Source organism: Melospiza melodia, chromosome 18 (assembly GCF_035770615.1).
Source record: "Melospiza melodia melodia isolate bMelMel2 chromosome 18, bMelMel2.pri, whole genome shotgun sequence".
Classification (NCBI taxonomy): domain Eukaryota; kingdom Metazoa; phylum Chordata; class Aves; order Passeriformes; family Passerellidae; genus Melospiza; species Melospiza melodia.
The window spans coordinates 7,827,601-7,843,937 of NC_086211.1; the positions used below are offsets into that span (position 1 = coordinate 7,827,601).

The 16,337-nt window shown below is 42.5% G+C and overlaps 3 protein-coding genes across 4 annotated transcripts in view; 1 reads left to right on the top strand and 2 right to left on the bottom strand.

The window, feature by feature from the left end:
* IQCK (IQ motif containing K) overlaps window positions 1-4,288 on the bottom strand; it is a 34,982-nt gene extending 30,694 nt beyond the window's left edge. Inside the window, exons 1-4 of the mRNA XM_063171919.1 lie at window positions 4,235-4,288; window positions 2,782-2,855; window positions 1,993-2,107; window positions 572-669 (exon numbers count right to left, since the gene is read on the bottom strand). Coding sequence (XP_063027989.1) covers window positions 572-669; window positions 1,993-2,107; window positions 2,782-2,855; window positions 4,235-4,259 — 312 coding nt within the window. The 5' untranslated portion in view covers window positions 4,260-4,288. The remainder of the gene's footprint in view (window positions 1-571; window positions 670-1,992; window positions 2,108-2,781; window positions 2,856-4,234) is intronic.
* A 57-nt stretch (window positions 4,289-4,345) lies between these two features.
* Window positions 4,346-14,357, top strand: KNOP1 (lysine rich nucleolar protein 1). Of its 2 annotated transcripts, none has more exons than XM_063171922.1 (5): window positions 4,346-4,393; window positions 5,384-6,746; window positions 10,824-10,892; window positions 11,354-11,431; window positions 13,712-14,357. In XM_063171922.1, exons 2-5 carry the CDS (start codon window positions 5,385-5,387, stop codon window positions 14,021-14,023), a joined length of 1,821 nt encoding a protein of 606 aa, XP_063027992.1. In that variant the 5' UTR covers window positions 4,346-4,393; window position 5,384; the 3' UTR covers window positions 14,024-14,357. The 2 variants fall into 2 exon arrangements, with proteins under 2 accessions (XP_063027992.1, XP_063027991.1); XM_063171921.1 differs by having other exon boundaries at window positions 4,372-4,412.
* Window positions 14,358-15,288: 931 nt separating this feature from the next.
* The window catches only part of VPS35L (VPS35 endosomal protein sorting factor like), a 41,885-nt gene continuing 40,836 nt past the window's right edge, over window positions 15,289-16,337 (bottom strand). Inside the window, exon 31 of the mRNA XM_063171920.1 lies at window positions 15,289-16,018. Within this exon, the coding sequence (XP_063027990.1) occupies window positions 15,920-16,018 (99 nt within the window). The 3' untranslated portion in view covers window positions 15,289-15,919. The remainder of the gene's footprint in view (window positions 16,019-16,337) is intronic.

The window sequence follows — 16,337 nt, forward strand, 5'->3', positions numbered from 1 at the left end:
TTTGTAAGGACTCTGCTTTTGATCCTAAAATTCAGTTCAAGTTATTTCATTAGCCATTTTAACCCAAATTACAGCAATTGGGGTTTTTTCCTCCAAATCCACATGGAACAACACATTTCTTACCAAACTAAAGGATAACTAAAAATCACATATTTATGCCAGATGAGGAAACAGAATGTGCAAGTTCAAGCACCTGGACAACAATGGAAAAGAACATAAATATTCAATTATATGGCAAGCATGAAGAGCTATTGTTTTCCTAGTTATTGTTCAAAAGGAGGAAGAAATGAGGTCACAGTGGAAAACTATCACCTGACCTCAGCTTGCTTTCCTGAGCAGGGCATCTCTTCACATAAGTGGGTTTTCTATAATGACCAAATTCATGTAGAATGTAATCTGTTCTGAATTACTGGAGAAAATAACATTTAAGATCCAAATAAAACTCCTGATATGTTATATCATGTTATTATGGATGGTTTTCTTGCAAAAGACCAAATTTAAAAAATACTGCTTGTGAAATAAAAGACTGTAACTTCCTGCCAGTGATTTGAAATGAAAACTACAAACCAACCTCCAAATACTTCTCCTTCTCTACTTCATGCAGAAGTGCAGCCAGTCCTGGGAGGAGCACTGGGAAGATGTAAAACTCCAAGAATTCTCGAGGAGAACCTGAGCAAAACAGGAGAGCCTTCACTCACAGCTAAGCACTTGGATCTCACAAAAACACCACCATTAGATATGCTAAAGTCAGTTCCAGTCATTTTGTCAATACCATCACAGCTTGGACAAAGCAGATTCATTTCACAGACAGCCACTGGTCTGTCCTCACTTGTCAACAAACACAACACAAACTTGGGTAAATCTCAAACTAAATGTGCACCACCACTGCAAACTCAGTGTGCCTCAGAGACGTCAGATTCAGTTTTAAGTGAAGAAACTCAGACACCAGAAGCAGTTTAGTCACAGAAGTGAAAAGCTCTGTGAATTAATTTACCCTGACAAGAAGAAATTAGCCTGTGCTGAACTCAGTGCTGCTGCAGTTAGACCACTTTGGTATCTCATGCCCTTTACAATCTGCATTAGCAGAGTTAGTCATAAAACTGAATTTCTAGACAGAAGAAAAACCAAAGGTTACATTATAGTGGTGCTGTGATTTCTTTGTCATAATTGCCAGATCCTTCAGAGATTTTAACATGACTCCATGTACCCAACCTTTCCCCTCCCAGAGGGCTGTCTGGGCTGGCACCTCTCCCCATTCAGGCAATATTCAGGTTTTGGTGTGATCAGCAAAGATTAAATCATACAAATGTTCTCTTCTGGCAACACAGCTGAAACACTGAATTTATTCTCAGCTTTATACCTTTAATTAGTTAATATACTGCCAGAAAATGCTCATAATTGGGAGGACTATATTTCTATATTTATATAGAAGGCAAGGGTAACCATGCTTCTGACTTGCACCAGGAATTCCTAAGGAGAAAGAATTAATGGAAGAGAAGACAAAATGAAGGGCTAAAATGCATAATAAAAACACACAGCTGCTTGGGAAATTTATTATAAAGTATAGGAATTGATAAAAATGGAAGAACAAAACTTCAGAGCTGCTTCCATTCTTGTCTGTAATCAGATGGGAAAAGACAGAATTTTGACAGCAGTTCTCAAATTCAATTGTCTACTTAGTCTATTGATCCTAGTTCTGCATTATTAAATCAGAGGAAGAAATGCCTGCCATTTCTGATTTAAGTGCCTAAATAAAAAGTCACTTATTCAGAAGAGCACAGAACTACCTTAGTAATGCATAATTTGATATTTCTTCCATTGACCAAGTGGCCAAGCTGGCTCTCTGATTTCAGACCAGAGGCCAAAGCGTGCAAATTCCACACAACAAAGGTGTTGGGGCTCTTAACACTCTAAATTAAATAAATTCCAAATCCTTGCCATATACAAGAGAAATAATCACAGCAGGGTTCAAGATAATGTACTCTTACTTACATTTTTTTGGATCAGGGGGGTCTCCAGGGGGAGTTTCCCCAAGTACAGGGGGCAGATATTGGAGTGTAGGGGCAGAAAAAAGTTGTTCCACAGGAATTTCTGCTTCCAAAGGCACCTGCTCAAAAGAAATGCATCCTGTCTAAATATCCCAACAGACTAGACAAAAAAAGCCACAAACCAATTAATCAATTAATCAGAAAAAAATTAGAAGGTCAATTAAAAAATATGGAATTATAATTTCTAATTCAAATATTGTATTGTTTATGTATTTCTGATTACTTGAAAATATTAAGTGTAATAATTACACTTAAATAATAACATACTTAAGTAATAATATTAATAACTACATTTTTAAAACTTCTGCAGTTTCCAGCACACTAAAATCACCCAAACCTAAGAGAAGGCACATGACTCCCTTTTACAGAATATGGTGAGATACCAAAATTTTAAAAAGATTTTATCCATTGTAAGAAATAGTAATTATTTTTAAATTAATACTGGTAGCATTTTCTGAATAAGTATTTTCCACTCATAAGCTTAAATATCTCTTTCACATTATTCAGAAGTCCTGACATTCACTTTTTAAAGAAAATACACTTTTCTTGTTAGCATTACCCAAGCAATTATTTGGAATATTACATTTGTTGGTTCAAATAAACTGTTTGAAAAATAATAGTTTTGTCTTCATTTTATGAATGTCTACCCTGTGGGTACCTAATTTTCACATTTCATTGTTTAAAATATTTTCAATCCATCTCTATGCAGATTTTTTACTTGAACTGTACTCACTGATTCTTCTTTTGATTTGGGATCTTCTTTTGATTGAGGAACATCTGAAATTTGAGGCTGTTCCTCTTCATGCTCTAAAAGTTCAAAAACAGTACAATATTTACCAGGAGACCCTAAAAATATATTTATTTTCCTCTTAAAGCAACATTATTGTAAAAGGTATTTATTTAGGTTTGAAAAAACAAAAGTTAATATGCAATAAATATTTGTTTAACATGAAATCTAACGTTTTAAAACAAGCAAGAACTTTAGACATTCTTGTCGTGTCCTCTCTTGAGCTTTAAGTCAGGCACAAGGTTCTCGCTGACAAAAGAACCCTTTATTGGGCAAAAGGTACCAAAATAATAATTCAAAATATTTCAACATAGGTAGAATGCACTGAATTAACCATTGTTTTTACTAGTAAACAATACTTTTCGAGTCAACAATCTGCTTTTCATACTGGATTCCTCTATGAGCAATTAAATCCCACAGACACAGTTAAGTATTAATGTCTGCAAAATAAAATAAAATAAACAAAAACCCCAAAGAACTAAAAGCTGTACATGACCCTCAAGGATTACTGAGTGACTCAGGCTGAGAAAAATCAAGGACCAAGAGAAGGAGCTTGATCTGAGAACACCCACAGGCCCCACAGCGCAGAGCGCCGAGAGCCCGGCCCAGCAGGTTCAGCTCCACCGTCCCAGCGGGGTTTAATGGCACCACAAACCCATGGGTGCTGCAGGTGTTGGCTTGGGATAACCAGCCTCACTCCTACCCAAAAATGGCCATTTTAGTGCAAAGTGCCTACTTTGGGCACCATGAAATACTGAGGGAAGACAACCCCACTGGGGACTGCAGAATGTAGTGCTGGTCCCCCAGCTTTGCAATTTCCTTGTTCTCAGACTTTGAGAGAAGCCCAGGGGCTTTGCTTTGGGATGGTGCTCTGAGAACAGATGTTCGGTATTAATTTAGTGTTTTACCAGCACTGACACATTCGCCTCTCTGCTTTCCCGAGGCAATACCCAACTCCTGTGGGTACAGGATCACCCACACGGCACAAGGGCCGTGCCACGGGCTCTGAGGCCCCGCCAGAGGCTCGCAGCAGCCGGGCTGCTGCACAAACACACACCAAGGGTGTCTGTGGGGAAGTTATGGCAATAAAAGCACCATAAGGCAATAAAAGCAATAAATGCATATGGCAATAAAAACAACGTAAGGCCCTTGAGCAGAACCGCTCGCGGCCTTGGTGCCGGTGTGGATCAGGGCGGCTGTGCGCGCTCTGTGGGGCGGGCGCAGCCCCGAGCCCGGCGAGAGGAGCGGGCGGCCCCAGGCCAGGGCAGGCCGGGCACGGGCAGGGCAGGGCAGGGCAGGGCAGGGCAGGGCAGGCCGGGCACGGGCAGGGCAGGGCAGGGCAGGGCAGGGCAGGGCAGGGCCGGGGGGCTCGGAGCGGAGCCGGGGCCGGGGCTCCCACCTGGGCCCTGCCCGCCCTCCGCCATGGCCGCGTCCCGATCGTCACCGCGGCAACGGCTCCGGCAGCGCCCGCGCGGGGCCGGGCGGGGCGGGGCGGGGCGGGGCGGGCACGGCGCGATCGCTTCCGGAGCGGCGGCGGGCGCTGCACGTGGCGCGGGAGGTGAGCGCCGCACGGCCCGGTACGGCACGGCACGGCACGGCAGGGACCGGCACGGCACGGCAGGGACCGGCACGGCACGGCAGGGACCGGCACAGGGACTGGCCCCTCACGGCGCGGCCGGCACAGGGACGGGCACAGGGAATGGCCCCTCACGGCACGGCCGACACAGGCACCGGCACCGCACGGGATGCTGTGGCGGCAGGGCCGAGGCGTGCCGAGCCGTGCCGGGTCCGGGGCGGGACTCGGGCTGACACCCCCTCCCCTCCCCGCGGTGGGCCCGGACACGCAGCGAGGGGGGCTGTGCTGGGCTCGGGGCTCTGTCCGCGGTTTGACAGCGTGCCTCATGGTGTTACTGCAAACCAGCAGGAAAAATTGAGTTTCGCACTGTGTGGGTGCTAAAGGGTGCTCTGTTGTAATCAATTCCTTGGCATAAATGTCCTGAGAAAACCGGAGAGCGAGGATAAGACACCACAGATAGAAGGAAATTTAAGGTACTAAATCAGGTCCCTTGGAAGGGCCTTGTAATGCAGAGTGAGCAGTAAAGCCGTGTGAAGTTCAGTGTTAAGTGAAAAGTCACAGGGATCTGGAAAACTAATTGTATTTGTGTACATACGCACTAATTGTGTTTGTGTGTATACACACGGATATGTTTTGCCGTTTAGAAGGGACATTTGGAGCATAGGTACTGAGACAACATTATGCTCTGCTGCTGTGAAACAAATAGAAGTTTACAGACTAAGGCAAGGTACACTAAACAACATCATAAAAGAATCGCCCCATAAACAGTGTTTTCAGTATGTCAGTATGTTCTGGTTGCCCATCATGGAAAGCAGACTGTGATTGGAGTGTCAGGGACAATGGGGGATCAGGAATGGTTTCAGAATAAAGGATGACCAAGTAGATTAGGACTTGCATGGTCTCTTTGAAGCAGTTCACTAACATTTTCATATCCTTTTTCAGTTCATTAACATCTTCGTATTCTTTTTTTAGAATGATAATAAAGAAAAAGAGAAAAGACGTTCATGAGCAGCCTGTGCAGAAGAAGAAAAAGGTGAAGACTGTCATTGAAATTGAGGAAGATGTTAAAACTGTCATTAAAACTCAGGACAGTGGCCGTCTCAAGAAAAAGAAGAAGAGCAGGAAAAAGGAAAATTTAAAAGATGAGTGCTTACACAAATTGCAACCAAGGAATCATAAGAAAAATAAGAAGAAGAAAGCTGGCTCTGAATTACTCAGGGAAGATCATTTAGAAGGCTTTGTGAATAGAAAAGGTCATCTGGATTTACAACTTCAAGAGGAATCAGAGGAACAAATTAAAATATTCAAAAAGAAGAAAAAAAAAGTCCATTGTCATTTCTCCTTGGAGGATAATGAGAGTAGTGACGTGGAGCTTTCAAATCATTGCACAGATGGTACTAAGAGAAATAAATTATCATTTAAAAAAAAGAGGAAGAATACTGCTTTGGATTTGGAATTGGATGGTGAGGTAGCAAAGAAAAAAAAGAAGAAATACAGTTTTTCATTAGAGGACATCCAGGACAGTGAACAAAGGCAATCTACAAAAGTCTGTAAAAACACCCACAAATACACTTCACAAAAAACAGTTTTTATGGGTGAGGACTATGACACAGGTAATGCCCAGAATGGTGGGGAGAGTTGTGTAAGAAAGAAGAAAAATAAAAAGAAAGATAAGTCTGACTGCTTTTTACCACTGGCAGCTAATGAGGACTGCATGCATCGAGTTCCTGGTAGCCCCAGTGCATTAAGTGACTCTAGAAAAAGGAAGAAACATAATTCCTGGGAATTTACATGGACAAGCAGAGAGGAAGAGGACAAAATTAAGAACTTTGGGTGTATTAAAGAGAGGGAGAAGAAGAAAAAAAAAGCTGTTTCTTCCTTAACCTGTGAAGATAAGCAAGACTGCAGTCACAGCATTCCTGATAAGCATCTCCTAGTACAGCAAGAAATTGAGCTTGAGGAAGAAGAGCTGTCTGGAAGGAAACACAGGAAGAATTTCAAATATAATAATGAAGTCAGTAAGAAGAAAAAGAAGAAGATGAAGAAAAAGGAAAAGGAAACAACATACTCAGAAGTTTCTTCAAACACTGACAGTGCTTCTAAAAGCCAAAAGGCGCTACTGGAAAACAATAAGAACAAAGAGAGTGAAATGGAGCAAGCTGAGTGTGTTACAGGGGACACTGTGGATGGGGCATTATGCAATAGCAATCCTGTGCTGTGTGACAGAAAAAGGAAAGGAAGGAAAGAAGTACCACCACAGGAGTCAGCTGAGGAGCCAGGTTCAAAAGCAGATGAGAAAAAGATCAAGACAGAACCCCCATGGAATCAGACAGTGGTGAGTTGGGGAGAGGAGGGCAGCTTTGCTCCCTCCTGCAGGGGAACTGAAAGCCTTTGGGGCAGTTCCCTGCTCTGCTCTTGGTGACACTGAGGTCACTGAGGGTCCCCCTGGGTGGGGGGAGGCAGGACCAGCTGGTCTGTCAGCATGGCACAGGATGGCACATTCAGCATGGCACAGCTCACAGGATGGCACATTCAGCATGGCACATTGAGCATGGCACAGCTCACAGGGTGGCACATTGAGCATGGCACAGCTCACAGGGTGTCCCATTCAGCATGGCACGGCTCACAGAGTGTCACATTCAGCATGGCACAGCTCACAGGAATGGCACGTTGAGCATGGCACAGCTCACAGGGTGGCACATTCAGCATGGCAGAGGTCACAGGGTGACACATTCAGCATGGCACAGCTCTCAGGATGGCACATTGAGCATGGCACAGCTCACAGGGTGTCCCATTCAGCATGGCACAGCTCACAGGGTGCCACATTGAGCATGGCACAGCTCACAGGGTGGCACATTCAGCATGGCAGAGGTCACAGGGTGGCACATTCAGCATGGCACAGCTCTCAGGATGGCACATTGAGCATGGCACAGCTCACAGGGTGGCACATTCAGCATGGCACAGCTCACAGGGTGCCACATTGAGCATGGCACAGCTCACAGGGTGGCACATTCAGCTCACAGGGTGCCACATTCAGCGTGGCACAGCTCACAGGGTGGCACATTCAGCATGGCACAGCTCTCAGGACATCCTGAGCTGGGAAGGACCCACAGGGATCAGCCAGCCCAGCTCTTAAAGAAGGGCCCATAGAGGGGTCCAACCCCAGCTGAGCTGATCCTGTGACACCTGGGGAAGCACTGATGCCTGCTGCTGTCATCACACAGTGTCTCAGTTGTAAAAATGTAAATATTACAACTAGCAGCAAGTATTGACCCAAAATATAGTGGGTTTGTACAGTCATAAATGCTCAGTTGCTCTTAGCAAAGTGGCAGTACTTCATAAAATAGGAGTTTAATGCCATGTCATTTACCCTGAGCAGGTGTAACCCTGGCAGCAGGAGCTCATCTAATTGTTTGTTAGACTTTCCTCAGGCTTTGCTGCTGTCACTGCTGGAGTTATGTAATGTTAGGAGCAAAGGGGAAAGTTAGCCAAAACCTATTGACTAATTCCAACAAAACTTCAATGAAAATCCTAGGAATCCTAAGTGTAGACTGAGCCAAGAGCATTGAAATATAAATTCTGATAGAAAGATACTAAAGACCTAAACAGGTAGTTTTAATTATAAAAATAAATCTCTGCAAGAAAATAAATAGATGTAAGAACTGTGTGAATTGTAACTGAGGTTAACTGGGATTGTATCCTGACTGACTGGTCAGGAAATCCCATCCCAGAGTCCTGAAGTACTTGCCATTTCTGAGGTAAAATGATCATGATGAAATATTTGAAATACAGGCATTTTTTCTTTATCTGATCAAAGTTATATTTTAAAGCTAAGGGTGCCAAAAGTTAGTACCTACATGCCCAACTTCTGTTGTTATCATTGGGAATTAAGCTGTGAGATGCTCAGAAAAGCAATAGGTATCTATCTGTATTATGAGTTGCTTAAACTTGACTTTGAAAATGGCACATTGCAAATTACTAGGAGGTTGTTTTTATTCCTGTAGGTAATGGAAACCTGCACTCCAGTTGCTTTCTATCAAGAATTTTGAATGCTTGGTTTATTTAAATGTCAAGCACTAGTTAAGAAGGTATCTTTGAAGATTTTTGAAGGTATTTTTCTAGGTATTTTTGAAGATATTTTTTTAAGGGTATAGCAGACCATAGTGTGAGCTGCTTCCCCAGCTCCCTTCATGGTGTGCTGTGCTTTGTCATGCACTCAGATGCAGTTTCCTCAAGTTCTGTGGAAACCTGACAGCTGCCTGGTGCCTAGTGCTAATAATTAAATTTAGATTCATGTGGAGACCCAGATACAGCTTTTTTCACAGGGGTTTGTGAGGGGAGTGTGTGTGCTTATCAGTCATGAAGTGAGCAGATGTTTGGGGCTTTCAAGTTGGATTTCTCCTTTTGACCTTTCAAAAGGACAGGGTGGTTTTATTGCTGGGTATATTTTCTAATTAAATTGGCATTGCCTTTTTGAGATTGTTGAACATTATTTGGATTTTGCAGCTGCTTACATTGTTTAAGGGCAAGATAAGCCCTGCAATGACATGCAAACTTTCATGACCAGTTAATATGGAAACCAGCAAATAGCTTGCAAAGTGTGGAGAAGGCAGTAGTGTGATGCATGTTTTGTTCCTCTTTCCCATAGGCAGCTCCTTTAATAATAATAAGAAACTACTCAAAAGAAAATCTGAAGATTGAGAGGTCTGGGTTAATCAGCTCTAGCAAGTTCTAGTTCCTGCCAGGCCAAAAGACAGTGCACTAATAATAATAATGTGGCTGATTGTGTGGTCTTGCATTTAAATGTGCCACAGTCCTGAAATGTTTTAATCTACAGCATATCACACAAGGCTGTGCATGCCTTAAAACTCCTCTGTTGGGCTTGCCCTGCAAGTCAAAGAGCAGGTTTTAAGGACAATGTGAGTGATACCCAGTTAATAGCAGTGCTTGGCGTTTTTCTGGTGGATGCCATTGGAGTCAGCTGGGGCAGTGAGGAGGATGAGCACTCGGTTCAGTGCTTTGATGTGTGCCAGCAGACAGCAGACCCCCTCCACATGTGAGTGTGCTCCTTTTCCATGAGTTGGAGGCAGCTTGGCACCCCTCCAGGGGTGGTTTTTCCCACTCAGCAGGTCAGCACCGTGCTGGGAATGAGCAGGGATGGGGGTGTCCCTCCTTGCAGCTAACAAGAACAAAATCTGCTGCAGTTGTTTGCAGAGTCCTGTCAGGACAGTTTACCTGCTTGTTTTAATAGATCTGAAAAGACAGTACCAGGCCATCTAGAAGGAAATTGGGAGTTGGTTTGGTTTCTTCTTTTCTTCCAAGAGCACAAGCTCTCCTTCCTGCAGACGGTGTTCTCCCATTTTTAATAGTGCATGTACTTGTGTGTGTGTATAAAAGGTAGCTTTGGAAAATGAGGTAAATCATTGATAGCTTTTAATAGAACTTAAGCCTCAAAAAAGTAACAGCAGGTTTTGCTGACACAAGTGTGTTACAAATCATTTCCTTGTCGTTTCCCTGGCTGTTTCATGCTTGGTTTATTATGTTAGCTGTATCAATAGATCTTCCCTTTGGCCACTTTTTCCAGGCTGGTGTAAAGCTTATGGCTCTCATTTACCACTATCCTGGACTTAGACTGGATGCCCCAAAAGCTTCTCCCGATTACAAATTTGGGAGAGAAAGGCTGGGGACAGTGGTTTAGGGGTGCCACTCAGTGGGAGCAAAGCTGCAGAGGGGCTGCACTTTGTGGAGCTGTGATCAGGGTCTGGCTGTGTGTGGCTCTGCCCAGATTTACCTCCTGCCTTCCAGCCCATCCATTCCTTCTGGAGCTGCTGTGTCTCTTCCATCAGCTCCCTGTTCCTTGCTCTCAGCTGTGGCATCAGGAGCTCTGGCTGCCACTGCAGGGGACAGTTCCTGTGTGAGCTCTGCCTCTCCTGTGCTCCTGGGGACCTTCATCCACAAGGGAGCACAGTGCAGCTGCTCTTGATTGGCTTTTGTGCATTTGTGTCAGAGAGACCTTTAGTTATTTTACCTCCAATTTCTATTTTTGTTTAACTTTCACTGTCTCTGTGCCCTTCTTGAAATATAAATTTAAGCTTTTACAAAATGGTTTAATTTGAAATTACTCTGCCTGCAAACATTACTCTGTGTGCCAGTGTTGTTGGCAGGTCCCTATTCATGTGTAAATCCAAAAATCATTTATCTTGATTAAAAGAAAAAAATCTCTGTGAGACCTTTCCACAGGAATACACAGATTTAATTGGCATTTTCATCTTAGAGCTGACTATTTCTTCTTGCTCCTGAACAGTACTACTGATTGCTTACTTTTTTAACTACTTCTGTGGTAAGGGCTGTGTAAATTCTAATTAATCAGAATGGATAAAAATAATCATACAAGCTTTTTCCTGTTTTACAGGAACATCTAGATGGTGTAATTATTGTGAAGGAAAAGAAAGGAAACTGTGATGAAATTAACATAGACAAGGTATGCTTTGTCCTAACTGGGTAAGATCTAAAGCAAATCAGCATTTAACATATGCATAGGAATTGATACAAAAAACTGCTTTGTTGCTTATCTATGCCTAAATTTCCCTAAATAAAGCTCTGCTTAAAATGTGCTTCGCATGTGGGTTAAGTCCAAAATGTACAGTCAATGTCAGAACTAACTCACTTTACTAAGTTAAAGACACATTTCTTTGCCTCTCATCAATGCAGGCAGTAAGAAAATTAGACTTACTTGATGCAGCAAAGCACTCATTTAACAGACACTAAAAAATTACAGTTCTCATGTTGAGTGTGTGAAAGGATCCCATGCACCTGTTAATTTTCCTTGCAAAATTCTTAAGATAACTAATGATTCTGCTTTTCTCTTACTATTTCATTGTGATTTGTCATTAACACCCTGGACTCAGTCTTATGCTGCATGTGTCATTTTCTGCACACTAGGTGAGGCGACAGGCCCTGCAAGAAGAAATTGACAGAGAATCTGGCAAAACCAAGGCCCTCAGTTCCAAAGTGGCACAGGTGATGTACGAGTTTAGACCCCAGCCTGATGGAAATGCTGTGTTCCAGGGCAGGTTCCTCTGAGAACCACTGTGCTCTTTTTGTATGTGGCTCATGTACAGCAGTGTTCCTTCTGCTGCAGATTTCAGGTCATGCTATAGAACAGCTTGGTTCAGTGCCCAGAGTCTGACAGCTGAGCACTGAACTCCTTGCCACTGCACACTGCTCTAATTCCCATCATCACTCCTCAAAAACAACATTTTCTCTGGTTTCTCTGGAGAATGAGCCATCAGACATTGCTACAGAAGCATTTTCTGCTTACTGTGAAATACAAGTAATTTTTGGGATGTGGATGCAGCAGTCACTGAAGTGTTTCTGCTTTCTTACCTGCAAGACTTTGCACACATTCAGCAGCAGAGGCAAACATGGAAAGGTAGAGGGGTGGCAGCTGTTAACACAGGTGTGTGATGTTCAGAGTCAGTCCTCTCATGGCTTCTACATCTTCCCCCACCTCTTTGGAAGGTGATTCCTGATTCTTTGCTTTTGCATCCACTCAGCCTGACACATTCACAGTAAGGTTGTGGAAGCTTGCTGCAGTGTTTAGCCAGGGCTAAGGAGATCGAGGTGGAGAGAAAGCTTTGCTAGTAATTCAGGCTTCTGTTGTTTTGCAGGACTGCCAGAATGCCTAGAAAGCTGCAATATGCCTCAAACAAATGCCAGAAACAGCTCCTGTAGATCTGACATAGTGAGAGGGAGTCTCATTGCTCTGGAACTACAACTGTCTAATAGTCTCTGGAGTCATTGAGAAAAATGACATCCTTGGCAGGAGATCTCAGCTCTTTGGCACTGATCTGTTTCTGTTTAGTAGTATGCAGAAGAATAGAAGCTGTGAAAACCAATTCATCAGCTGCACAAAGTGAGCTGGAAATGCTTCAGCAGAAGCTGTGTAGTGCCTGCCAGCAGCTCACTTAAAACCAGAGTTTTGACAAGCCATAATTATATTTGCATCAGTGCAGATGTCTCCCATTGCAAAGGGAGGACTTACATTTATTTATCTGTGTCCTGTGTGTGTCTGGATGTGTGCATGTATCTGTCACAGACTGGGCTTGTGCAGCAGCTTGCAAGGTCAAAAGGCTGAAGTATTATGGGCAGCTTTCTTTCATTCCAGGTATTCTGGCCTGGGATAGTGAATGATACTCCAGCCTTGCTTTTTTTTACCTTAAACCCCTGCTGCAGCTTGCCTGCATGCTGTGTGTCGTGTTGGCTGGCTGCTGGACAATGACTGTTCATGCAAGCTGCAACTGTTCTGTTGGAAGGATTTCAGACTGACATAAAGATACCACTGAATTGACTTTTTTTCATTTGATGTAGGCAGCTCAGTCTGTTTAATTAATAATTAGACATTCTGCCATTTAGTATCATTCCCAGTTTTAAAGAAAAAATTCTGAGTAAGTCCTGCCAAAAATATTTGTAAGTGACTGCATAACTGTAGCTCAGGAGTCAAATACACCCTTGAATAATGAAGCCTGTTCTTAGGTAAGCCAAAAGTTCATGAACTCTGTAAATCCTATGGTGTATATGGGGTTTTCCACAAACAGCTGAAATCTCATTTTAGTTGGATATTGCCTCCTCAGAAAGGAGCCAGAATCTGCAGCCAGAAGAAAAATCCTGAAGGGGTGAAGTAGTTCAGAGGGCAGTTAAATGCAAATACAGTAAATACAAAAAAACCAGCAAACTGCAAGGGAGGAGAGGCTTTAAGAGAACTAGACTGAGTCATGTTGGATGGGGGAGGCCCTCTGGTTGTGCACCCTTGCAATATTAACTGTAATTAGTGGGATGAGAAGGCAAATATTACTTAAAGCTTATAAACCAGATTAAACAGTGTCCACAACTAACAAACACTGCTGAAAACAGCAGCTCCCTACCAAGGCAGTGGGAGGATGAAAAGATAACCCTACAAAGTGACAGTGAAAGAGGATTAAGTCTGACAGTTTTCCTAGAATGAGAGATGCTGTCTGGCTCTTGGAGCTGGGTAAAGAGAGAGCAGAAAGCCAAGGACAGAGGGAAAGGAGCTTCTCCAAGGGCATTAACCCCTGGCTCCAGCTGAAATGCTGATGAGGGTGCCCTCAGGCAGAGTCAGCTCAGTCTGGTACCACATCCCTGGAGAGGTTCTGCCCATGGAATAACAGCTCCCAGCTCTGTGCCCCTGTCAGGCTTCTGTTCTCATGTACACAGCCAGAAATTGTCTTTCTTGGTCTTGGTATTTCTTAATTTTACTATTAACCTTGTTTTGCTTTACAGGAAACAAAGCTTGGACAGTGGAGTACAGCTACTTTTAAAAGTTCTGTGGAACAAAATAAGTTTTTTAGACTGTTGGGTGGTTTTAAAAAGGGTCCTGTGCCTATCCAAAGTCCTTCAGCAATTGCAAACAAACCAAACATGGCTCTGAACCAGGAAGGGGAGGAGAAGTTACAGCAGGCTCTGAAGATGGAGTTTGATAAAGCAATGGACTTCAAGCAACACAGAGGAATTGGTCTTGGATTTCAGCCTAATGCTAACAAAAAAGGATACATAGACAAATATGCATCTAGATCTATAAAATTTGAAGATTAAAACTCAGAAGTAATAAAGAGAGGAAAATTTCTTTTTGCCTTCTACGTTTTTTTACTTGAAATAAAATAATGAATGAAATTTCTTCAGCATTTCGATAAGTCCTTGAAGTTCAAGTTTTCAGCTGCATATACCAGTGGAGCTGAGTCCTCACTTCATCCAAACAGTAAGTTTTTGAAGCCTTTATTATGTTCTGCAAGGCAAGAGACAACCTCCTTCAAAGACTGAAGATGTGTGCCATGCCTGCAATTAGTTCCATTGGTTTTTTTTTAAATGCAGAAATTCCGTATTTTTTTTAAATGCTGATTTAATAAACTTACTTTTATCTATATCATAAGTGATTCCAAAGGATTTTATTGTCTGTAAAATGTTCACATTGTTTACACTCAGTGGTAGAAAATGATGGTGCTTTACTTTGAAGACACATTAGTGGTGTGCTCTCAAATTTGATGAGGGCAAACTTTTAACTCAGAAAGTAATTCATTAAAATGTAACATCTTCCTTATAACAACAGAGAGCACTGAACATCCTCAGTATTGGAACTATGCTCTGGCAGTTGGATTTTCCATCAGCAGCTGTTAACTAAAAATGGAAGTATAAGCATTTTGGAGAGTAGCACCAATAGAACTACTCCATTTCTTTATCTTTTAAGACAGTTTCACTTTTCCACAATAGTTTTCTGCAATGGACTGCTCTAGCTGAAAGCATCTGCCTTTAGCAGAAAACACACTTAGGAGCACTGGGTTCTGATGCATTTTGGGCAACTCTTGAGAGGAAGTGAAAATTATGCTGAGACTCCATCTTAAGGGGCTGCCATGAATCCATTCCTGTATCTGGGAAGAGGGAGATGCTCTTCCTGCAGGGTCTAAACTTCTTGGAGAAAACCTTCTCTAAAGTTCATTTAAACCTCTCCTACCTCAACATGAGGCTGATTTGCACTACTGCTCTCAGTGTTCAGCACCAGTTTCCACCAGCCCTTCTAGGTTTTGGCTCCTGTTTTACTAAAATCCAGGTAGCTGAGGTTCTGTTTTCTCCTCTGGTTTGAAACAAATGCTGAATTTGAGCCCTCAGCCACTTGCCTGGCAAGGAGAAAAAAAAAACCACTAAGCAAAAGTAGAAATAGATATTAGATCTCAACATGGTTCCCTACCATGGGGCAGAAGGGGTGAGAGTGAAATTTTATTAGAAATAATAACAGTATGTGTAACTAAATTCCAGAAGGGTAAGGTGATAGATTTGTATACACAAACCCCCGCAGAACACACAGATGAACTGCAAATTGTTTTATTCAGTGATAGGTACTTTGCAAATATAGAGGACTTTGCATAATTTCCATTTTCCTTTGCAACACTTAAAGATTCCTTCCATTTTACAAAACACCACTGGACTAAAATGAAAACATAAACATGTCTGTGTTAATGTATTGTAGAAGTTAGAGCAGTAACACCTCAGCCATTGTTCTCTGCTACTGGAACTAGCCAGGCAAATGCTGGCAGCATCCCAAAGCAGAGAGAAAACTTAGTCTGTTATATTGAAATGCTGCTTTCTGCAGAGGAGAATGACTATTCTGCAAGAGGAATGAAGTTTTGAGGCTGTGACCTCATTCCTACAGATTATCTTCCTTTTTTGTTAAAATTACAACAGATTAGATGTCAAAAGGCTTTTGCAACCATAGAGGTTCAAGATTACTGAATGTAAATCAGCATTTAAAATAACAATGCTATGGTAAAACTGGATACAGAAACTCAGGTTAAATTATTGCACTCAGAACAGTTTTACCTTTGCTGTGCCCAAGTAAATGTGTCTCACTAAGGAAAGTAACAATACACTGATGGATCAGTGATTTGTGGCCTTGCTTCCCTGCTCCCTTGTGCAGGTGAGTCCCTGGAAGAGGCACCATCAGGTCCTGGACTGCAGAGGAAGCCGGAGGGCCAGGTCTGTGAAATGACTCATTTCAGGTTGTTTGCTCTTCCTCTTGATGTATTCCAGGGTTTTCACCTAGATTTGAAAAAAAAAAAGGTATTTGCAGATTTTCAGTGTCTCATTTCACAGCCATCAGTTCATCTTTGTGAAGGTGTTTTACATCATGCTCTTTATCATGTATATGTTTCTGAAAGGCTCTCAAATACCACTTTACAAACTTTGACCAGGCGGTTCCTCCACAAAATAAAAATGCAGTATTTCTCTTAAAGCTAGTTTTCTAGTAGTTAAGAACAACCAACACTTTCAGGTTCCTTAATGCTTGTCATACTATTAAAATTCTAGAAAGATACAGACCACTTGAAATAAGACAAGTTGCTTGTTCATTAAGAAGCAT

Bases quoted from the DNA above. Each gene is read 5' to 3' on its own strand.
- KNOP1 (XM_063171922.1), top strand. From the start codon at position 5,385: ATGATAATAAAGAAAAAGAGAAAAGACGTTCATGAGCAGCCTGTGCAG. The intron at 6,747-10,823 runs GTGAGTTGGGGA...CCTGTTTTACAG, and splicing joins CCCCATGGAATCAGACAGTG to GAACATCTAGATGGTGTAAT. The intron at 10,893-11,353 runs GTATGCTTTGTC...TCTGCACACTAG, and splicing joins ATGAAATTAACATAGACAAG to GTGAGGCGACAGGCCCTGCA.